This window comes from Corvus kubaryi, unplaced genomic scaffold (assembly GCF_017639235.1).
Source record: "Corvus kubaryi isolate FWS band 111438036 unplaced genomic scaffold, C.kubaryi_AGA036_p1.0 37334, whole genome shotgun sequence".
NCBI lineage: Eukaryota > Metazoa > Chordata > Aves > Passeriformes > Corvidae > Corvus > Corvus kubaryi.
The window spans coordinates 15443311-15464415 of NW_024581108.1; the positions used below are offsets into that span (position 1 = coordinate 15443311).

The 21105-nt window shown below is 53.4% G+C and overlaps 1 protein-coding gene across 7 annotated transcripts in view; it reads left to right on the forward strand.

The window, feature by feature from the left end:
- Nucleotides 1-21105, forward strand: part of SZT2 (SZT2 subunit of KICSTOR complex) — a 54680-nt gene that overhangs the window by 30293 nt on the left and 3282 nt on the right. For 2 of the 7 annotated variants that reach the window (XM_042030469.1, XM_042030471.1), the window contains exons 37-69: nucleotides 30-371; nucleotides 478-667; nucleotides 1064-1138; nucleotides 1310-1448; nucleotides 1683-1803; nucleotides 2032-2161; nucleotides 2268-2420; nucleotides 2534-2636; nucleotides 3014-3131; nucleotides 3362-3473; nucleotides 3912-4030; nucleotides 4529-4693; nucleotides 5287-5371; nucleotides 8436-8624; nucleotides 8741-8938; nucleotides 9296-9465; nucleotides 9634-9800; nucleotides 10217-10314; nucleotides 11142-11274; nucleotides 11385-11512; nucleotides 11804-11934; nucleotides 12430-12612; nucleotides 13045-13315; nucleotides 13516-13595; nucleotides 13935-14060; nucleotides 15854-16059; nucleotides 16181-16271; nucleotides 17598-17678; nucleotides 18080-18154; nucleotides 19014-19227; nucleotides 19509-19692; nucleotides 20007-20129; nucleotides 20368-20869. In XM_042030469.1, coding sequence (XP_041886403.1) covers nucleotides 30-371; nucleotides 478-667; nucleotides 1064-1138; nucleotides 1310-1448; nucleotides 1683-1803; nucleotides 2032-2161; nucleotides 2268-2420; nucleotides 2534-2636; nucleotides 3014-3131; nucleotides 3362-3473; nucleotides 3912-4030; nucleotides 4529-4693; nucleotides 5287-5371; nucleotides 8436-8624; nucleotides 8741-8938; nucleotides 9296-9465; nucleotides 9634-9800; nucleotides 10217-10314; nucleotides 11142-11274; nucleotides 11385-11512; nucleotides 11804-11934; nucleotides 12430-12612; nucleotides 13045-13315; nucleotides 13516-13595; nucleotides 13935-14060; nucleotides 15854-16059; nucleotides 16181-16271; nucleotides 17598-17678; nucleotides 18080-18154; nucleotides 19014-19227; nucleotides 19509-19692; nucleotides 20007-20129; nucleotides 20368-20869 — 5202 coding nt within the window. Of the gene's footprint in view, nucleotides 1-29; nucleotides 372-477; nucleotides 668-1063; nucleotides 1139-1309; nucleotides 1449-1682; nucleotides 1804-2031; nucleotides 2162-2267; nucleotides 2421-2533; nucleotides 2637-3013; nucleotides 3132-3361; nucleotides 3474-3911; nucleotides 4031-4528; nucleotides 4694-5286; nucleotides 5372-8435; nucleotides 8625-8740; nucleotides 8939-9295; nucleotides 9466-9633; nucleotides 9801-10216; nucleotides 10315-11141; nucleotides 11275-11384; nucleotides 11513-11803; nucleotides 11935-12429; nucleotides 12613-13044; nucleotides 13316-13515; nucleotides 13596-13934; nucleotides 14061-15853; nucleotides 16060-16180; nucleotides 16272-16478; nucleotides 16997-17482; nucleotides 17679-18079; nucleotides 18155-19013; nucleotides 19228-19508; nucleotides 19693-20006; nucleotides 20130-20367; nucleotides 20870-21105 lie in introns of those variants that run through there. The other 5 variants (XM_042030470.1, XM_042030475.1, XM_042030473.1 and 2 more) reach the window with 4 other exon arrangements.

Consider the following 21105-nt stretch of genomic DNA (forward strand, 5'->3'; position numbering starts at 1 on the left):
CAGGATGCTTATTCTTCCCTGTGTTTCAGGAGTTCAGAAGAATGGCTCTGCCAGGCTACATGCTCAATGCAGAAGGCGATGACTACCATTACGTCTCCATCAGCCGCCTGCACTCCAGGAGGGCTGCTCCAGACCCTTCAGGGACAGCCTGCTTGCAGCAGCCAGCTGGAGGTGGCACCAGGACAGCCCTGGGCCAAGCAGGCCAGGAGGGGAGCAGCGAAACAGAGGCAGAAGGCTCTGAACTGTTACACCACAGGAGCTGTGTTCTCCCAGAAAGCGGCCAGGGTCTCTGGGAGTGGCCAGAGGGTGAGACGCGCATTGTGCCAGACACAGGAAACCCTGCAGGTGGAGGCAGCCACACACAGAATGAGGTGAGAAGCACTGAGTGATCTGTTGGTGACAGAATGTAGAAGGATGATGGGATTTTTTTTCAGTGCCTGTTTTTCTGGCCATTTTTGTGACCTTGGCTTTATGCAGGCTCCAGGAGATATGCTGAGACTTGATCAAAGCAGACCACCAGGCCAGGACTCCCTGGAAGAGGCAGTTCCAGAGACAACCATACAGTCGTTGCCATCCTCATCCTCTGAGAAGGGAAACAGTGAGAAATCACCATTGGTGACACCATCTGCAACGAGCCTGACTGAGTCTGTAACACAGGGCAGGGAAGGTAGGAGCTGCAGTGTGGGCAGGATGTACCTCAGCCTCAGAAACTTTTAAGGGAAGAGCCCAGTTCTGGCTGTGACATACATAATATAACTGCTACTCCTGTTCTTGTTCCTAAATACCAGCATTGTTACTGAGGACTTTGGTCTCTTCCTTGCCAGGTTGCTGGCAATTCACTGCTTAACAGTACCCAAGGTACTAGGCTATGCTGCTGCACTCATAGCCCTAATGACAGTTCCTGCTGATTTCAGTAATGGCTGTGAGAGCCCCATTTGCAAGCGCTGCCTCCCCATGGCCAGCACAGTCCGACTGTCATGTGATGTGATGTTTCTCCAGCACATGGGGCATGGGGAAGGGCTTAGCAAGTACTTCCATGATCAAACCCCTCTTCTGTTTGCAGGCTCCAGCAGGCAGCGTCCCAGCCGTGTGCAGAGCCTCGTGTCGAGCCAGGGCAGCATGGACTCCGACCATCTTGGTGAATCTGCTGGGGCAGGGAGGATGACAGTGTGTGGTGACACTAATAGTGACGCACTGGGGGGGTCTGTGTGCCTGGGCTGGGGTGAGCCCTGAGCGTTTGTGAGTGGCTGCCGTGCCCAGGGAGGAGGTGGTTTGCCAGGCCTAGGGCTGAAGTGAGGATACATTGCAGGTTATGATGGGGGAAGCAGTGACTCGGAGTATGAGGAAGCATTAATGAGCGACCAGGAACCCAGGTGTCCCCTTATGCCGGATTTCTGGCTCATCATAAAAATCCATCAGGACCGAGTGGAGGTCTATTATCACACACGGTAAGGAGGGTCCCCTGTCTGACCACGGCCTCTCTGTACCATGACCTTGTTGCCGCTCACTCATCTCTGGACAGGATCTCTTCCCTGCCCAGTGTGGGTGGGAAGTTGCAGACTAGGCTGGTGCTCTATAAGGGGAAAACTGCCATCCTTTCCCACTGTGTTCCTGCTCCCAGCACCCAGTGACAGGCACTGTCCAGGTGCCCTGCTGACCCCATTCTCCCTTTCTTCGTAAAGCAGCCTGAGTGTGGAGAAGGCAGCATCAGCAGAGACAGAAGAGGAGCAGCCAGGGGAGTGCCAGAGTCTCAACCAGGTGGTGGTGAAGAAGATCAGTGAAATCTGCAGGGTTGTCAATCAGGTAATAAATCTCAAGAGGGCACTGACAGAGCTGCCAGTGATTAGATGGCTTAGATGAGAAGGGACCTCTGGAGGGTATCTAGTCTGGGCTCAGCTCAGAGGAGGGCCTGGGGGGCCAGTTCAGCTTGGCGGGGTCAGAGGAAAAGGGACTCAGTCTGGCCCTCAGCACTTCTTGCTGTCTTCTGTGGCTGTGCAAGCAACAGAACCAATCTTTCCTCATCCTTTGCAGCGCTTGCTGCTGCAGGACCTGCATGACAGCCACATATGCAACTCATTACTGGTGGCAGAAAGTGAGGAGGACATCTGGAAGAGTGAAACACCATATACTTCTTACAGGCAGCGTGTGATGCCCACGGATGGTATGAATATTCCCTTGGCCATGCCTCAGCAGCAGTGCTACAAAGATGCCTAAGAAGGTCTTAACTTCCATGCTATGGCCCCAGCTATGTGCTATGTTCTTTACAGATTACTCTGTAGAGGAGAGCTACCAGCCCCGGGACTACCTGGCTGCCACCATGCAGTTCATGCCAGGGCACTTTGCTTGTGAGGTGGTGTGGAGCACACTCATCCACGTGCATTCACGCCTCAAGATGGGCCCCAACATGGGGGTCTCACGAGGTATGTACAGCCCAGGTTCCCCCCGGTTTGGTGTGTCGGGGGTCCGGCTGCTGGCTGGATTGGCACACCAGAGAAGGGTATGTGGGATAGCTAATGTCCCACATTGCCCACAGCTATCCAGGCACTTCGCTCGGTGCTCAACGCCTTCTCTGTGGTGAACAGGAAGAATATGTTTGTCTACCAGGAACGTGCCACTAAATCTGTTTTCTACCTCCGGTAAGAAGCCAGTGTGACTTGTTGGCCTGACCCTGCCTTGCTGGTGTGTTACACCAGACTGAGAGCTCCTTGAGACAGAAAGTATCTGCCCAGCCTCAGGGACTGTGTTGTGACCCAAGCACCAAATATCTGATTTCTGATGAGTCAGTCACATCAAGCCAGGCCCATCCTGCTCTCCTTGTGCTAAGCCTTTACACGTGGGAGGAAAAATGATGGCTTTTTTGAAGGAGCCAGAGAACAGTTTTTCCACAAAACTCCATATTCTAGTCCCCACAAAGTGCACAGGGGACAGAGCAAAGAAGATGTGGATCTTCTGTGGATGTATGATGCTGTCATCCTTGGGGATGGAGGCTGGCATGTCTTTCTCTTGTATTCAGGCTGACTGAAACCACCCACAGTGGGAAGGTGTGGGAAGCAGAGAGCAGCCTTAGTGCATCATCTCGCTCGCTAGCACTGACACGCAGCCAGGAGCCCATTTACAGTGAGGATCTGATGGTGAGTCTGCCGCTCTCTGCGAGCGGATATGGGCGCTCATGGTCGCCAGAGTGGAGGGAACTCAGTAGTTCCAGCAACCTGGATTTCACGTGGGGTAAAATTTACACTGTAGATATGTGGAGTGGAGCGGCAGTGGGTGGCATCTGCCTGACCCTGCTGACAGCCTGGGACAGTGATGGATCTAGAATTTATATGAAATTACTTCCACAGGGCTGTTTTTGCTTCTCCAGGGTTCTCGTTCCTCACTGGACACTGCCTCATGCCGTAGTGTGGACTCTGCCCGCCCTGTGGGACAGATAGACAGACACATCCAGCTGATGGTCCATGGTGTTGCCCCAGCAGGTATGTGTTATAGCACCTGGCAGCAGATGAACTGTGCTGATGTAAAGCAGAGGAACAGAGCTCTGCTCCCTGCCATCTTTGCTTGAAGATAGAGGAATCTCCCTCCTGCGCAAACAGCTCTTCCATAGCCCATAACTGCTCTCTATTCTGTATGGGTGAAAATAAAAGGATCCACGGTCCACAATGAAACCTCCTGCAGACCATGTGCCAGCTTTCCCTGTGCAGGAGTGCAATTGTCTTTTCCTACTGCACCAGCAGTCTTCTGTGATCATAAACCCATAGAAAAAGATGTCCAAAGAAATTGATGGTGGGGAAAGTCATGTTCCCTATGGGAAGTGAGTGTGAGGGTGGTACATCCTGAACAGGAAGGAAGAGATGGCTGTAGTCATTCTTACTGATGGGGTGAAAAAGCTGCTTGTACCTCTGCTCACTTGCCAGGGCCTGAGATCACGGATGAGCTGGTCAAAGTGCTGCGCAGACGCCTGGACGAGGCCACCCTGGATATCATCACGGTCATGCTGGTGCGGAACTGCAAGCTGACCCCAGCCGATGTGGAGGTACCTCACTGGCTATCTGCTCTGTTCATCCCAGAGCACTTTCCTACATTTTGACCTGTCTCAGTTGCTCCTGCCCCAAGGAAGACCAGGGCAGTTTGCTACATCCTGTTCCCTGCTCCAGTGCTTGGTCAGGCTAGCGTTCACTGAGGTATACACTGTGTGGGTGCCAGGGTAGCTGGGAGATTCCCTCTGCTGGGTTTGCAGCACAGCAGGACTTCCCTGTGCCCTCCTTCCCACACCTTGGAATGAATGTCTGCTCCCATCTTGGGGCTGTCCTAGGCAGGGCCAGGAGTTGGACTTTGATGATATTTGTGGGTCTCTTCTAGTTCAGGATATTCTATGATCTGTCTTGGGGCACTAGGTCTAGGGTTGTGCCCGCCACACTCTCCCCTTGCAGAGCCATCTGGCATCATTTGTATCAGTATTAGAGCCCCAGCTAGTTATTAGAGCCCCAGAGCCTGCTAGTACCAGCTGGGTTTTAAAGCCTCCTGTGTGCAGTTTATCCAGCCCCCTGGGACACCGCCCACAGAGGTCCTGCAGTTCTCCCTGCCGCCCTCAGCCCTGCCCTGGCTGCACGCCGTGGCCTATTACCTGCGCCAGAACCTGCTCATCTTCCTGCACACCCCCAAGTACACTGACAGCAACGTGGAGCACCACTTCAAGGTGAGGAGGGCTGGGACTGGGACAGCAATCTGCCCAGCTTCTAGCTGCTGCTGAGGGCATTTGTGGGGGCAGCTCAGACACCACGTTCCCAGCTCTGCCATGGAGGGTTAGGGAGAAATTGACACTAACTCCTGAAGCCTGAGGGAGTTTTACAGGACTGAGCACATCCTGATTAGCCTAGGCAATCACTTGCTGTGCAAAAAGCAGCAACCACAAAGCTCATGCCCACATCCATGTCCCAGGAGCATGGGAGAAGATCCCCTTTCAAAGCTAAACTTGGCTCGTTGTATGTCTTGCTCAGATGTAAGGACTGAAACATCAAGATTAATAAAAATTTGGGAGCAGCCACCCACTCCTTAGCGTGGCTATAGCAAAGACAAAGGGTGAGGCCAGATATGTAGTGCCACATAACTCTCTATGAGCTGTAAGGGGTTCCTTCACCCCAGCAGTGGTGAAGGCTGTGTTGGCAAGTGTTTTGAGTAGCTCTGGATTTGATTCTACAGGTTTGGGGATGAGCTGTGCATACACACGAGCCTCTTTGCAGTTAAGGCAAGTTCTCTAATCTTTGTCAGTATCTTCTTTATTCTCCTTAGCACTACTTCAACCACAACGGGAGCATCCCTGACCAGGATCTCTATCTGTACAATAAACCGGGTGGCCAAGGCACTGGTGGAAAAGGTATTCTGCTCAACTCTTCTCAAACAGGGTATGGGGCTGTGTGTTGGGGAGCTGTTTTCCATGCTGTAGAGCTATGAGTGAGTGAGGAGGGCCAGTGCTGGGGGAGTGCATTCCTCCACGGCTGGAAGGTGGGTAAGGTGTGTGCCTGGGGGACTTCACGCCTTTGCATGTGTGGCAGAGCAAACTAAGGCCTCCATAGAGCAACTTGCTAAGCTTGACCTGTTGCTGCAGGAAGCAGCTCTAGACACAATGAGACCTCAGCGTGGGGCCAGAGGCTCTGTGGGGCTGGAGGTGGGAGCAGTTGTGGCAGAAGCCTTGCTGCAGAGGGAAATCTGGCTGCCTGTAACTGAGTGTGGGCTGTGTGGGCAATGTCCTTGCTTTTTTCTCTAGACTGCTGGAGGAGGGATTGGATAGGGCCCACCCTGCAGCGGCCTGTCATGTCGTGTTTTGTCCAGGCCGTGTGGTCTGTCACCTGGCCATTGCGTGTCTTGTGCCCCTCGTGCACCATTTGAATGTTCTTCTGTTATGTAGGTACCATGTCGGACCTTGTGCAGCACCTCTTTCCACTCTCTCACTTCCAAGGTAGCACCCGTGGCTCCAAGTATAACTCCATCTCCTTTTCCCATGCAGCTCTCTGGTCCCGGCTGATCTTGTTTTCCTTGTGTTGTGGCTTCAGCTCTGACTCCTCTGTGTGTTTGTGTGTATGTGTCCATTTAGCTGAGCCCTGTTTCTTGCTGGCTGGATAAATGAGCAAACAGAATCTGCTGCCCTGAGGTGGCAGGTCAGTGATTCCCAGCTGCCGAGGGTCCGTGTGCTGCCCTGTTAGCTTGCAAGCAGTGAACTCCAAAATCCTGCATCTTTTTTCCCACAGATCCGAACAGGCATCTCTTCCCTGAGGAGGACAGGAGTCCTGATGTTTCAAATGTCATTGATGCTCCAGGGTGCAGCATTATCACTCTCCCAGTGGCTGTATCCTGGTGTGGGCTGTTCCCTTGCTTAGCAAAGGGCTGGAGTAGCCAGGCACCATTAGATGTGTGCTTTGTATTTCAGTGAGCCTAGGTCAGAGGGGGCTCAGTGTCCCCCAGAGATGGGAGGTAACAGTTCTGTAGCACCCCACCTCCATTGCACCAGGAAGTGAGACTCTTGGCAGCTCTTGCTAATGTACCTATTCCTACAGCTCCAGAACTCAGATTTTGAGTTTCTTTGCTGTTTTTTTTTTTTTTTTAAACTTATGATTTAGTGGTTAGATTTCAGCTTCTCTATGCTCCTGGAAGCCTTGTTTCCTGCGACATGGAGGAGAGCCTTTCTGCTCCTTGGGCAGGGGCAGGCTGCTGACCTGGCCTGCTTGAATTGTGGTCAGTTGTTCTCATGTCCTCATCTCAGACAGACTGAAGCAGAGCAGAGGTACAGGAATGATGCAGTAGGGACATGTGCCAGAGGCTGAAGGGGCTGAGTGTGGTAATTTATCCAGGAGAAGAACAGGGGAGTCGTCCATGATTACCACATGATCATTCAATCATTTTGGTGGGCCTGGGGGTGACTGCCAAGCCAGACTGTTGAGGAGTTTGTGCCCTTTACTGTTTAAAAAACGTAAGTCTGGCTGGTAAAGCTCATATTCACTGTCATGTGGGGCAGATTTCCTGCTCTTGATACCTCTGTATTAACACCCATGTCCTGGAGAGCTGCCCTGCTGCGGCAAGAGGCTCTGTGGGGATTGCTCATAGGTGTAGTTTCTTTTCCTCAGTGTGGGTGCAGATGAACTGCCCTCTGATTTGAATGCCTACTTCTCTCCTTTGTGAGCATCTCTCTCCATCCCAGTGCACTCTCCCTTGTGTCTGCTATGCCTTGGAGGAAAGGTTGCTGCAGAGCTTATGCTTCACAAGGAATGATAGAGACTGGGTGGTTGTGCTGTTGCTGATTAGACTGGGTACAGCCTGCTTGGGCTGGGTTTGTCTCCATGCAGAGAGGGCACTTGTCCAAGGGGATCCAGTCAGGGACACTTTGGTTTCTCTGTGGCAGTGGAGTCTGGTGTCACTGCCATCCTTGCTGGGATGGAGAAAGAGTATGGGCTCAGCAGTGTTGCAGGGCTAAGGTTATTTGCATCTGGGCACATCACCCTTAGGCAGCATTGGGGCAGCTTTGCCATCCAGCCACCTGAGTGCTGTCTTAGGGGGCTTTCAAAGAGAGTGGGAACATTTCAGGTTACAATGTGAGGTTTGGACCTCAAAGCTACTTCCCTGGTGCCCTGACCATTGAGCTGGGCCGTGGGGAGTCAGTGTTTGTTTCTGCTCTGGTCCATTGCAGGGCTTCTCCTGTGTGCCCCAGGGCTCACAGGCTGTGGGCTGTGAGGCAGGAACCACACAGCTGCTCTGCAGCTCTGAACTGTCCTGTTGGGCGTGTGTAGAGCTCAGTAGAGAGAGCCAACAGGCAGGGTCTGAATTTTTCTCTGCAGTGACTCCAGGCTAGTCCTAGGTGTGAGCCTGCCTTGTTCCCAGTCCTGCCTGGTTGGAGTGGATGGGGAAGGCACCTAATCTTGTTCAGGTGTACAGTGAGGAGACGGCTGTGAGTGTAATCTCCAACAAGGTGTCAGATCTGCAGGGACTCTACATCCTTCACAGCCTGGAGGGGGCTGCTGGAGCATGTCTGGGCCCTGTACTCTGTCCCTTAAGAGGACAGGAATGTGAGCCCCATCTTGGATCAATCTGCATAAAGGCTCTCCTGGTGCAAATAAAGATAATTTCTTCTTGTATGTGGTGCTGGACAACCCAGGAAGCTCCTGCAGGGCAAGTGAAATCTGCTGTGACTCTACGGGAGAGAGATTCTTGCAATGATGGGGACACCCTGTGCCAAACCCCATGCTTCTTACCCTAGCTCCCCACAGGCACAGCTGGCCTCTGCTCCCCTGGCTGCCTCCCCTCCTGTGGGCCATGCCTGCCACGTGACACTGTGCAACTCTAGTGGTGACATGATGGTCCCAGCTGTGGAATGGCAAGGTGTAGGCAGGCACTGTAGGGGTGTACTTGGTGCTGTGCTGATGGAGGGTGTCTCGGGTTCTGCCCTGCAGGAATTGCGTGCATTGCACTGACATTTGTGGATGAGCATGGCAGCCCCACCTTGCTGCCCCACGGGGAGAGGCCTGACCCTCTGAAGCTTCCTTCCCCCTCACCCATCGTGGGCCTGCTGCAGGACACCGACTTTGAAAGCCTCACAGCAGTCAGCAGGCACCAGCCAGGGGCTGACCCCCCGCCTTCAGGTAGGGAGTTGGCCAGCAGCTGCCAATTGCCTGCGGCCTCTGCATCCCCTGGGGCACCTCAGAGGGCTGGTGAAGGCAGGGTTGAAGAGCCATGCAGAACTACCCTTTCCCCACAGAGCCCTGCATGCTGGTGCGCCTGGATATCTGGGAGAAGGGCAACATCAGCCTGCTGCAGCTGTCGGAGAAGCTGCGCGGGGCCCTGCGGCACGCACTCTGCGATGCTGTCATGGAGTTCCTGGTGCTGCCTGCCCCGCTCTGCGTGGAAGCTGCCTGCCCCCTGAGTGCTGCAGACCTGGAGGACCTGAGCTCTGCAGGTGAGAGCCTGGCCAGGGTGGCCACCTTGAGCCTCCACCGAGCCTTGCTCCTCCTGCCTGGCCAGCAGGAGCTTGCCTGTGCTGGGGGGAATCTGGTTGGGTGGGCAAGGAGGGAGGAAGCTGCTCTCCCCTCTGCCGCCTGTGTGGTGTGATGTCTTGGGGAAGAAGCATCATAGACATTAGTGTTGGAAAAGATATTTAAGGGTCTGTCTGCTCCCCAGGACCGTATCCACTTTGCTGGGTATTACTGATGGCTCTTCCCCTTCTCTCCAGTCAGGCTCTGGCCAGACACAGTGTGGTATACAGCAGCTTTGCAGGGGGAGGCTCTGCAGAGTCTGATTTGCTTTGTCTCCCCAGGAGGCCTAAGGAGGACCATGTCAGAGACCAAGGGCCTGGCTCTGCCCAGTGCAGGGCCTGGCAGGAGCTGTCCTCCACCCTTGCACTTCACCTCTGCACCTTCACCAAGCTCTGGAGAGCCAGTGACACCCACAAGCAAGCTGGGGCGCCGCAGCTTCTGGGACATGCTGGTAATGTTGCTGCAGGAACAGGGCTTGTAAGGTCCTCATGCTGTGTCAGGCCAGGAGGAATGGACAGTAGGGATCTAGCTGGGGGTGGGAGGCCAGGCTGGCAGCAGGGGCTTTGAGATCATGGCACTGTGTATGTGCATACTATTAACTTACCCCTTTCTCCCCTAGAGCAAAGCAGAGTCCTCAGAGCTGGGCAGCCCCAAGACTACTGATGACATTGTGCTGGAGAGGCCAGAAGAGGCTCGCACGAGGCGGCGGCACAAGACTGAGAATGTTAAGCAGCACCTGAGCCAGGATCGGGCCACAGCCACAGCTGAACTGGAACAGGCACAGAGGCAAGCACAGCCTGCAGGCTGGACAGCCAGGACGTTGTTCCCCCCTATCTGTTGTACATTGCTCTGCATCCTGACAGCCTCTGGACCACATTTCTTTTTCTTGTACTTTCTCCCTTACACAGACAGTTTAGGAAAGCTGCCTTGCACACACAAAGCCTCAGCCCTTATTGCTGGAGCGTTGCTGGGAGTACATCTGTTTCTCCCTGCCAGAGATCCCTTCTCTGCACTGTGGGGCCCTGTGCAACACCTGACACTCATGGCTACTGACTAAGAGTGACCCAGCTCAAGGATTGTATCAACCCGAAAAGGAGGCTCCCAGGGCTCTGCTCTGGAGCTGTGAGGGGACTGTTGCACTTTTCTACATTCACTACAGATGACTGATCTAGTGTAACTGTGCTTCCCTTCCCTCTCCTCAGGCGCCGAGCCTGCCAGCTGGAAGAAGGAGATGTAGGTACCATGCACCCACTCTTCAATCAAACCTGCCAGCAGTGGATGGCATTCATGAACCAGCTGGGTACGTGTTTTCAGGTCTCAGCTCTTCCAGATGGGCTGGGAGTGGGCTTTTTTACCCAGAACTCTCAGGACACGTCCTCTTACAGCACCATCCATCTTTATTCCTTGCCGGTCCTAGTTGCACACCCTGTCTCTCCCCAAACTTCACCAGGGTCACATTTGTCTCAGGGGCAGCATCAGCATTAGAAAGCTGTGGCAGGAGGCCTGGCATGGGCCTGTGCATCAGAACAAACCTGCTAAGGCCCATGGTTATGTCTGCCATGCTCCAAGTCCAGGGCTTGCCAAACTTGCCTGCAGCTGCTTTGGAGAGACCTGTACTCCAACAACCAGCTCCCAGAAGTAGCAGGGACGGAGGATCTGAGCCTCCACAACATGCTCTGGGACTGTGAAGTTGCATGGGAGACCCTCACTCTTGCAGGCAGGGAGGGAGAGGAGGAGCACCCTTCATATCCAGGGATTTGGGTTTGTATGGCTGCCACATTGCTGCTTTCTGGTTACCTTTGACTTTGGTGTTTGTGCAGCCTCTCACACTCCTGCTGGCAAAGTCGAGCTCTCCTCTTCCTCTGATGAGGAGTAAGCCAGGGAACGAGGAATAAGTGGGGGAATAAAGCACCGTGCTCAGAGCATACAGGGAGTTTGGTCCAGGTGCCATTTCAGGCCAGAGCCTGAAACCAGGGGTTGTTTCAGGCTTCTTCTTCTCCTTCATATAAGGCTCTTGTTCTCCAGCTCTGCCTGCCTCAGGCCCTTAGCCCTCTCCACTGCTCATGTGGGCAGGATGTGGCTCTGGTGCAGCTCAGCACCTTGTCCTACAGTACATCTTCCATGCAGGGTGCCCATCGGTGCAGCAGTGCTCCTTGGAGATGGTTTCTCGTTTCCTCCTGTCCTCTATCCTAGTGGAAGTGGTGAACCTGGTCACTGCCCTGGCAAGTGACACCACTGTCAAAGTGTTTGAGCAGATCTGGTGAGTTACGTGATTCACAGGTGGCCGTTTGGCACCAGCAGGTGTTGATCAGCTGTATTTCTACTGCCACAGCTCTACTTGTCAGCCACCTTTGGGGCCTTTCTTTGCAGCTACCATCGGGGCACTGCCTTCTTGCCCTATAAGTCTGGCCAGAGTGTCAGCCCTCGCCCTGGAGTCATCAGACACTTCATCCTGCTGGGACGCAACTTCCAGCAGTGGCGTTGCAGCACAGAACAGGGTGAGTGCCTGGCCATGGTACCCAGGACTGTGCTGGGGTCTCTTGTGGGGGGACAATCAATGAACAGGTTCCCCTCCTTACTGGGACAGACTGCTTTTGCCCAGAGGTGGGCAGTGGGTTGTCTGGTTTTGCCTTCTGAGACCTTACTCTCATATGTGTTTGTAACAGCTTATTTCAAGATGAGCTGAGCAGTACTGTGGCAAAACATCCTGTCATGCCACCTTAATGGCATGATGGGGCGTAAGAGCGGGATGAGCCAGTACTGAGGGTCATAACTGTGACTTCTTCCAGCTCACAAAGGGCTCCAGCGCTTTGAGGCCATGGAATTCAGCTCAGCAGAGAGAGGTTCTGATCCCAGCCTTGTGGGTCGAGACCTGGTGCCCCGGCAAAGGTTCCTCTTCCTGGAGATCATTGACAAAAAGGTAGTAATGGTGCCTGTGTGATGTTGCCTCCTCAAAAACTGTTCCTGGATGATCCAGGTCTAGAAAGAGGAGAGGAAGAGTGCCTCTGCAGGCAACCAGCCTTCCACAGGGAAGAGTCCTCCAAAGCAGCTGTGCAGGATGTCTCTGCTTGTGTCACAAGTATAGCTGCGGGTTCCCTGCAGCACTCTAGGGAATGCCAGGGCCAGCAGCCCTCGCTGTCTCTCTGTTCAGCTGTCCTGCTGTGGGCTGTAATTGCCCTTTCCCTGCTCACAGCAAGGCCCAGGCTGGGCTCTTGTACTGCCAGTGGAAGTACTGCCACCACCACTGTTGTGGCTGTTAACAGGGGACTCGAATTGAGCTTTTACCATTCTCCCTGTTCCAGCCTTGTCATCCAAAACTGGCTGCAGCAAGTACCACCAGAACACCTGGGGTAGCCTGTGCCACCATGCAGGGTCTCTCTGAGAGTCCTTAAATCTTCCCCTCCTCTCTGTCCAGCTGACGCTCTACACTTACAACTGGTCCCCAGACCTGGGCGCCAACCTGAACTGCTCCCTGACTCGCCTGCTGCAGTGGCAGAATGCCCGGTCACACATCGTGCACTGCCTGATCAGCCAAAAGCTGGGACTCTTCCACCACCACTGCTTCATGGACACACCATGGCATGAGGACAGCAAGCAGGTAGGGCACCATGCCAGGCAGGGCAGTCTTTTCTTCATCAGGAAGGGCCTTGGCAGTCTGGGGGTCTGAGGAAGCTTGCAGGCACCTTTTGTGTGCTGATTGGCAGGGCATCCCGAGACATTCACATGTCCAACTTAACCATTCCCAGCCAGACTGTTGCCCTACTCTTGGAGACAGAGGTGGAAGGGGAAGGCAGGTCCTCCTGCTGGTAGCACTTATTGGTGACTGAATTATTTAGGGTGAAGGAGGCTGAGGAATGGGCTTCCCACTGCACATTAGAGCCATGCTGGGCCCAGGCCTGCTCTTCTTGGGACTGGTAGTAGAGAAGACTAACACGGATCTCAGCAGATGGCCAGAACTGGATTTGCTCTGTGGGTTCTTGCTCCAAGGCTGGCAGTAAGGAGGCTTTCATGGCTGTATCTGTTTGCTTAGGAGCCAAATCCTTTCCTGAACTCCACTTTGGAGGTGGATGCACTGATCCGGAGCCCGTGTCCCCCACCCAGCAAGGAGCAAGGCCGGCTGAGCAGCTCTGCCCGCAGCCTCCCGTCCCTGCACTTCCATCCTGACGTGGTGCCCTTTGATGAAGCTCTGCGGGACGTTACCACCATCAGGCGCATACCCCATGGGCCTGACTCGGGACCTTTTGACCCCGTGGCTCGGCATGGGGCCCAGTTCCTGGAAATCAAGAGCATGGAGAGGAAAGGTAAAGCAAAGGGGCTGGTATCGTGGGAGCCTGCCTAATAATCTCACTTCTGGAAAAGGAGAGCAGAGCAGAACGAGAGTTTTGACAGGGGACAGTTCTCTGCAGGAATGGGTGATGGCCTGTTCAGGGTGGGAGTAAAGGAGAGTAGCAATACTTGGGGCTGTGGCTTGATGCTCTTGTGACTGCTCTCTTTCCTCTAGAACTGGAGAAACAGATGAAGATTGAAAACCTCTTTGTCACCTGGCAGCAGAGATCAGCTCAGTCCAACATGCCTATCAGTGTGAGTGCAGCCTGGGCAGGATGTGGGCTGGGCCTTCTTACAGCACACTAGGAGCACCAGCAAAGGGGAGCACTAAAGCACCGAGCTTTAGTGTATGTTGGGTGTATGTTGGGGATGGTGCTAGGCAGTGGAGCACTGCTCTCTGCTTGAACTTTTGGGATTGTAGGGCTCTGAACCACACTTGGGCATGGGGCCTCACTACCCAGCACTGGAAAGGCTGTAAAGCAGGGGATTCCCCCAGTTAGGTTCATTTGAGCAGCATTGCAGTGTCATGGACGACTTGCTCCCGGCCTCGGTGAGGGGTGTGTGCTGTAACCATGCCCCTCTCATGTCGTGCAGCTGGCAGACCTGGAGACTCTGAAGCAGTCCTCACGCCTGGTTCACTACTGTGCCACCCCCTTGCTCTTTGACCCGGCCTTCCGGCAGCAAATCCAGACTGACCAGCTGGGCAAGGTAGAGGGGAAGGTGAGTGTCAGCAAGCACCAGGAGGTGCTCATTGGTGACTGAATTATTTAGGGGGAAGAAGGCTGAGGAATGCGCTTCCCACTGCACATTAGAGCCATGCTGAGCCCAGGCCTGCTTTTCTTGGGACTGGTAGTATGAGTAGTCTTTTTCCAAGACAGAGCTGCTCTAGCCTCACTCCTACAATACAGGATAAATTTGAACCCTGTAAGATGGAGACTGAGAAAATCCTTGGGTCCTCAGAGCCGTTCTCCTGCAGCCACACTATCCCTGGAGAAAACTGATTTCCTTTTCTACCCAGGGAATTCAGGGCTGAGTCTGGAGAAGCCATCAAGGGCACTGTGTGGTACTGATCTTTTAAGGAAGCAAAACTTCCCTTATGCATTCGGCAGCCAGACCTGGTAAACCTTTCTTGGACCAAACAAATAGCTGAAACAATTGAAAGCAAACCAGCTGAATCCTGAGCAGGTTGCAACCTGACAGACTGTAACCAGTGCAGATCCCATACTGGCTCTTCACAGTCTGTATGTGTGTCGGAAGGGAAGAATAGGCTGTTGTAATTTATCAAAATGTCAAAAGGACTTTGACAGAGTCTTTAAGCAGAGGTTGCTACAGAAATTGAACACTCACAAGTGAAAGGGAAAGTATCATCACAGAATGAAAACTTCACTTTGTTTTTGGAACAGAGCAAAATGGAAATTGGTTATTGGATTTGAAGAGCTTCGCAGCAGGGGTTTCAAGGTAGTGTATTGGGTTCAGTATCTCCAGGTCTTTTATTGGGATGTATGAGCTGCCAGGCTTTGCAGTGCTGGAGGGCTGTTCAGATAGGTCAGAACAGAAAAAGACTGCAAGGAACTCAGGAGATAGCTGAGTAGCTTGTGAAATGAGCGCTATTGTGAGAGCTGGGATCTGGTTCCCAGTAAAACAGCACAATGTGGAGAGAAATTTGAACCCTTTTGTATTGTACACTCACTGCAGAGCCTGTACAGAGCAGACATCTCAGTGGTTTCTTCAATTTGGGAACAGCTGGGTACAGCAGACACTGGTTAGAATACACCAGAAAGGGGTGTTAGTATAATGGGAAATATTCTAATACATTTCTAAAATGCTACTGTATTAATGTCTTCATCTGACCAGTAAGTGTGAGACCAAACATTTGTGGCAAAGGCACTGAACTGGAGAGACTTGGAGGTCAAAGAGTAGCTGGAGCGATGCCAGGTGAAGAGACATCTCTTGTGGTTGGTGGAACAGATAGGCAGAAAGCCAGATAGAAACACGTAACAGAGCCGCAGGCTTAAAGTAGAGAGATCAAAAAATGAAACCGTAGTCTCTCTCAGCACAAAGAAAAGGAGTTTTCAGGACATCAAAAGGAGAACTGAAAGTGTTTAGAAGGAAACACTGTTCCTTTTCAGTGCTACTGAACTGCTAGGAAATCCTGAGAAGTCAGCACGATTCATAAGGGGGTTGGACTCTTACCATGGCAATAGGAGTTGAAGCTCTGAGCTTTGCATGAACCAGTTTGTGAGTCCCTAACATTTTGTGGAAGCTGTTCTGGGGGGCAGATGTGAATTCTGGCACAGGCTATTTCCTGCAGGTTGTTGCAGTACTGTTAGGTCAGAGCATGGCTGGGTAGATCTTGGATCTGGGATTTTGGCACATGCACTAGGACAGTACCTGGAGAACCAGATGTTAGTGCTCTCTGGCAGAGAGACATCTACCTTTTGCTCAAGCAGGGCACCTGGTGTCCTCAGCTGGGGCCAGTCACAGCAGTTTTCCTTAGCAACTTTCTCTTGCAGAAGCGCCACCGCTCCAATGACTCTACAGCTTCAGGGAGGGACCGCAGCCACAGCTGTGACTCAGCAGAAGCGCTGCCCTGCAAGGTGAAGGAGGAGCCATGGCTGCAGGAGATGTGCAATGCCTTCCTGCAGCAGTACATCCAGTACCTGCAGAGCATGGGCTTCATCCTGGTCCAGGTGCGGCCACCCTCACCCACCACTCGCAGGTCAGTGATGTGCTGGGAGCCCTGGTGTTGGAGAAAAGCCACCATGCTGAGCTGTGCCCTGGTTTGACACAACAGGTCTTGGCTCCCTGCTCAAGGCTGTCTCTGCTCTCATTTCCAATAGCACAAGCCGGATCCGAGCTCTAGCAGCAATGGGAGTGGAGGGTAGAGGGTCCTTTTCCTACACAAAGCCAAAACCAGAGGGAAGTCCAAAGGTGAGCGCGTTTCTCTTACAAGGGTGGAACTGGGATGGAAGTCAGGCTGTGGAGTGGACCAGTTCTGGTTGGCTTTTGAAATGGTTTCAGGCAGAAAGGATGTGGGAGGGCAGAGAAAGCATCAAAAGCAGCCTGTCTAGACCAGCACCATCTTTGGGAGTTCGGGTATGATGAGATCTCTTTGCCCTCCTGCATGTCCTCCTACAGGCCTCAGAGCCACTTCCTGGCACTGGGTGGAACCAGGGCAAATACCAAAAGACTGGTAACAACTTGGAGGGGCTCAGAAGAGGAACAGGATGACCTAGAGCAAGGATAGCTGCTTTTGGGTGAGATTCTGGAGGATTACCTGTCAGAGAATCTTCAGCATCTACAGTTAAGGGCAACTCTAGGGCAGAAGGATCTTTAGCTAGAGTGAGATGAATGCAGAAGTTAAAGAGGTTAGAGAAGATAAGCCTAGAATGGCTCTACTGTGAGAGCAGGCTGAGGTTCCTCATGTATAAAGAAGTGGCAGCTAGGGAGGAACAAGTCAGAGCTGTACAAAATTGAAGCTAACCTGGAAAGGGATTGATCTTTTGCTGTCTTATTCAATACAACACCTAGAGACCATCAGATGAAAGTATTTGGAGCCAGTTTTGAAACTGAGGAGAGTGTTTCTTTGAGCAGCAGCTACCAGTGGTCATCATCAAAAGGTTTTGTGAACAATTAAGACCTTAAGTGAGTTTTGTGAACATGAGCTTACAAGACAAAATAAGTACCTGGAAGAGAATTCCATTGGAGTCTCCAGCTGAGCAGAAACCACCCATGGCTCATGGAATCAGCCAGGGATGATGGGAGCAGGTAGCATTTACTCACCCTTTTCCAACACTTTATTGGCACCTGCCTTTGGCTGATGTTGGTGCAGGACTGTGAGTAAGACAACACCTTGCAGATAAAATGAGAAAGAGAGCAATCTGCTGAGCAAATTAAGAGGGGGCAAATGTATAGCTCTGTATCAGGCAGGCACAATGGTCTGGGGACACCTCAGCAAGGAGTGAGGTTCCATGGACACTATCCTTCCTTGGCTCACAGTGTCCCACACTCTAGCAGCACCATGTCCTGAGCAAGCAGGAGGTGAAGGGATCAGTGTGCCTGGTGTGTTCTCTCAAAGACTGTTAGGTTTGTTAGGATCCTTTTCACTGTCAGCTCTGCCATATCTCCTCTCTTCTCTCCAGTGAGATTGCTCAGTTGAGGAGGCCCCTCTATTTCCACCTCTGCCACAGAGCCTTGTGGCAGCTTCACACCCTTGTGCACCAGAGAGCCTCTTCAGCTTTGTCCTTCTCTTCCCAGAGCACAAGCCCTGCTGTTGCCACCTACCATCTACAGAGGGCTCTTCCAGGTGGGATTGTGCTCATGGAGTTGGCCTTCCAGGTAAGAAAGAACAAGAAACAAAGTATGATCTCTGGGGGTTCAGGGACAGTCTTCAGAGGTGACAAAAGGGAGTGACGAGGAGTGCAGCAGGGACATGTGATTCTTCATTTGTCCTGTTTCTTCCATGGCCCTGCAAGACTGGGATCAGCTGGAGATTATTCTGCAGGGCTCAGAGCAGTAAGAGTTGCCTGTAGGAAGGACAATAAAGGGCTCCGCAGCAGTTAGGGTGCTCTGTTCTCAGCCACTTGTTGGCTGGTCTGGCTTGGTTCAGACAAGATGAGACAGAACATGGGGCAAGAATGTCTGGGCCCCAGCCCAGAGCGTGAAGCGTGGGGGCTGTGCTCCTTCCCTGGAGAGGCCCAAGGCTGTGCTGTGCTCTGCTCACGTGCTCTCTCCTCCAGGGCTGTTACTTCTGTGTGAAGCAGTACGCGCTGGAGTGCTCGCGGATCCCCATGGGCCAGTCTGTGAACTCTCAGGTAATGGCTTTGCAGGCACAGCTGGTGCTCCTCAGGGTCAGGGGATGCTTTGGGGGGAGGAGTGATCTCTGGAATGGAATGGGCAGTTCAGGTATAGCAAGTTCTGGAGAGCTCTGCTCCCTCCTCATGGAAAAGCCTTCTGCAGCCACGTGCCCTCCATGGCTCTGCTGGAGCAGAGCTGAAGTGCAGTAAAAGGGGGTGGGAGGTTTGGCAAGAGGATGACTCTCATCCTAGCTTGGGGAACAAGGCAGAACAGACTGGGGAGGAATAGGAGCAATTCTGGCAAAGATGACTGCTCCAGAGAAAGTCAGTGCATGGCTCTCTGCTTCCCTTGGAACAAGAAGGAAGTGGAATGGGAACAGGCATCTGTGAACATGATTGGCTGCCCTTTGCCAGAGGAGATTACTTTCTGCACCAGAAAGGTTCCTTTATACCTCTGTGCCTTGCTCTACAACACTCTGGGGCTGCCTGCTCCCTTCTCCTTTGTAGGGTCAGGGTGTTTCCTGCCTGTTCCCAAGGGCACTAGGTGTCTGTGTAGAGGCTGGCCAGCCCCAGGCTGTCTGAGACAGGAGGCATGCATGACCATACTGTCCTTTCCAAGGTGCCTCTGTAGCACGGCTGCATCTTATATATGCCAAAAGTGTCTCTCCTAAGCTTAGAGCCTTCCAGGGCCTTGTCTGCGGGTTTGCTGAGTCTTTCCTGGAAAGCTTGCACATGCACAGGGCAGTGGTATGAGGCTGCATCCTGCTCTGATGCTGGGACAGCTGCACTGGCTGTGCCATGCCTTGTCAGCAGGGCTTTGCAGGAGGGTGTGAGGTGCCTGGCAACATTCCTGCCTTGACTCCCTGTCCCTCCACAGCTTTCTATGCTCTTCACGGAGGAGTGTGACAAGGTGCGGGACCTCATGCACGTGCATTCGTTCAGCTATGACTTCCACCTGCGCATAGTCCACCAGTACCTGCTGGGCTCCCACATGACTCTCCGCCAAGGCTACCATCTCACCAGCTTCCTGGAGGATTTCATTGCCCATCACCCTGACATCCCCAAATTTGGCCGCAACCACGTTTTCCAAGGTCTGTAGGTCAATGTGTGATCAGTCTGGGGTTGATCACCAGCACGTAACGTGGCAAAATGTTTCCAAGTCCTTTACAAATAAACCTGACCTTTGGAGTATTCAGGGAGATGACAGGGTGAGGGTGATGGGAGGGGCTGAGCTCTGGGGGAAGTCCTTGTTGCCCTGTTGTGGAAGTGGCAGGTTGGTTGCTCTGTCTCCTGGAGTAGATGGGAGGACACTGCTCTGCCCAGGTAAGAGGCACAGAGTGCCTCCTGTGATAGCAATGTATTTTTCCACTAGGCACGCTGGCCCTGCCCACCAACATGATCACTGCACACCAGCTGTACAACTACATTGCTGACCATGCCAACACCTACCACATGAAACCCCTGCGCATGGCCCGACCGGCCACGGGCAGTGACAGCAAGAAGGGAACACCAGGCACAGAGCAGAATGAATATGCACTTGTCTCTATTTGGAACAGGTGAGTGCATCTGCTACAAGTTCCTGGAGCTGCTGGAGATTGGTGGCAACCTTCCAGTCCCTTGGGACACTGCCCCAAGGTGCCAGCAAAGCTGACAGCTCTACACAGTGGCAGACAGCAGTTCTGGCCAGTTCTTCTGAGATGGCCATCAGGGGTGGTGTGTATGTGTGCAGGTGCATTTGACATTTCCTGTGGCACTTCTGAGGAGTCCCGCTGTGTGGAATTCCCCACGTCCAGTGGTTCTGTTGTGATCAGGAGCCCTGGGAGAACAAAGCGAGGTTTCCTTCATATTGATGTGCCTTTTTTTATCACAGCTCGGGCTCCTACAAGGACTCTGAAGGTCTGCGTCATCATGATGACTTTGACGTGTCCCTCCTGGTTTGTCACAGTGCAGCACCATTTGAGGAGCAGAGTGAGGCAGAGAGACGCATGCTCCGGTGAGCACTGGGTGCCAGTGACAGCAAAGCTTCCTGGCTGGGGAGGAGGGCTCTGGGAGGGACTGGTTCTGTCTGGAATAGCACAGGCAGAGTTGTTGGTGTCTAGGGAGGATCACTGTGAGAACTTGGGCAGAGAAGCACCCTTTCTGTCAGGGACAGAGGGGCCTGTGGTTCACTTGCAGTGCAGCTGAGAGGGGAGCAGCCCTTCCCCAGGTCACAAGTGTCTCCTTGCTCCCAGTTTGCGTTTCTACGTCATCATGACAAGCCAGCGGGAGCTCTTTCCGCGGCTCACGGCCGACATGCGACGCTTCAAGAAGCTGCCACGCTTGCAGCGGGAAGTGCTGGAGCCTGTGGTGGGCCGGGCAGCCTGGGAGGCAGCGGAGCCAGAGCCGAGCCTGGGCCGGCAGCCGTCGGCAGAGCGGGAGCTGTGGCAGGACGTGGAGGACAGCAGCGAGTTCTATGTGGGGGGCACACAGGTCAAACTGGGGCCAGGGCTCTTCTACACCTCGCCACTCTTCCCCTTGCTGGCCTCCGAGGTGGCCTCAGCCCAGAAGCAGCTCAGCAGCATGGTACAGCTGGCCAAGTGCCACTGCCGCAGGGACAACCTCTGGAAGCGCCTCTTCCTTCTGGAGCCTCTGGCTTCTGACAAGCTGAAGCTGGGCAAGCTCTCCCTGGTGGAGCTGGAGGAGCTGCTCGACGCCGTGCATGGGAAATCCATTGCAGATGTCGACCCCCAGCTGGTGAGCAGCAAGGATGGGGGCACAGTGCACAGCAGCTGCTGTTCTGCTCTGGGGATGAAGTGGGGAGCCAGGTGAAGGGGCGTGCAATGCACATCTCTTCCTGCTTGGTGGGAAGGTAGAGGCAGGAACATAGTTCCTAGCTGGCAGGGGAAGGGGGAGACTGCACGGACCTGTCTGTAGAGAGTGAACAGCCCTCAGTCAGCATCCTCAGTGGGCTGTGAGGGTTGCATCTGATT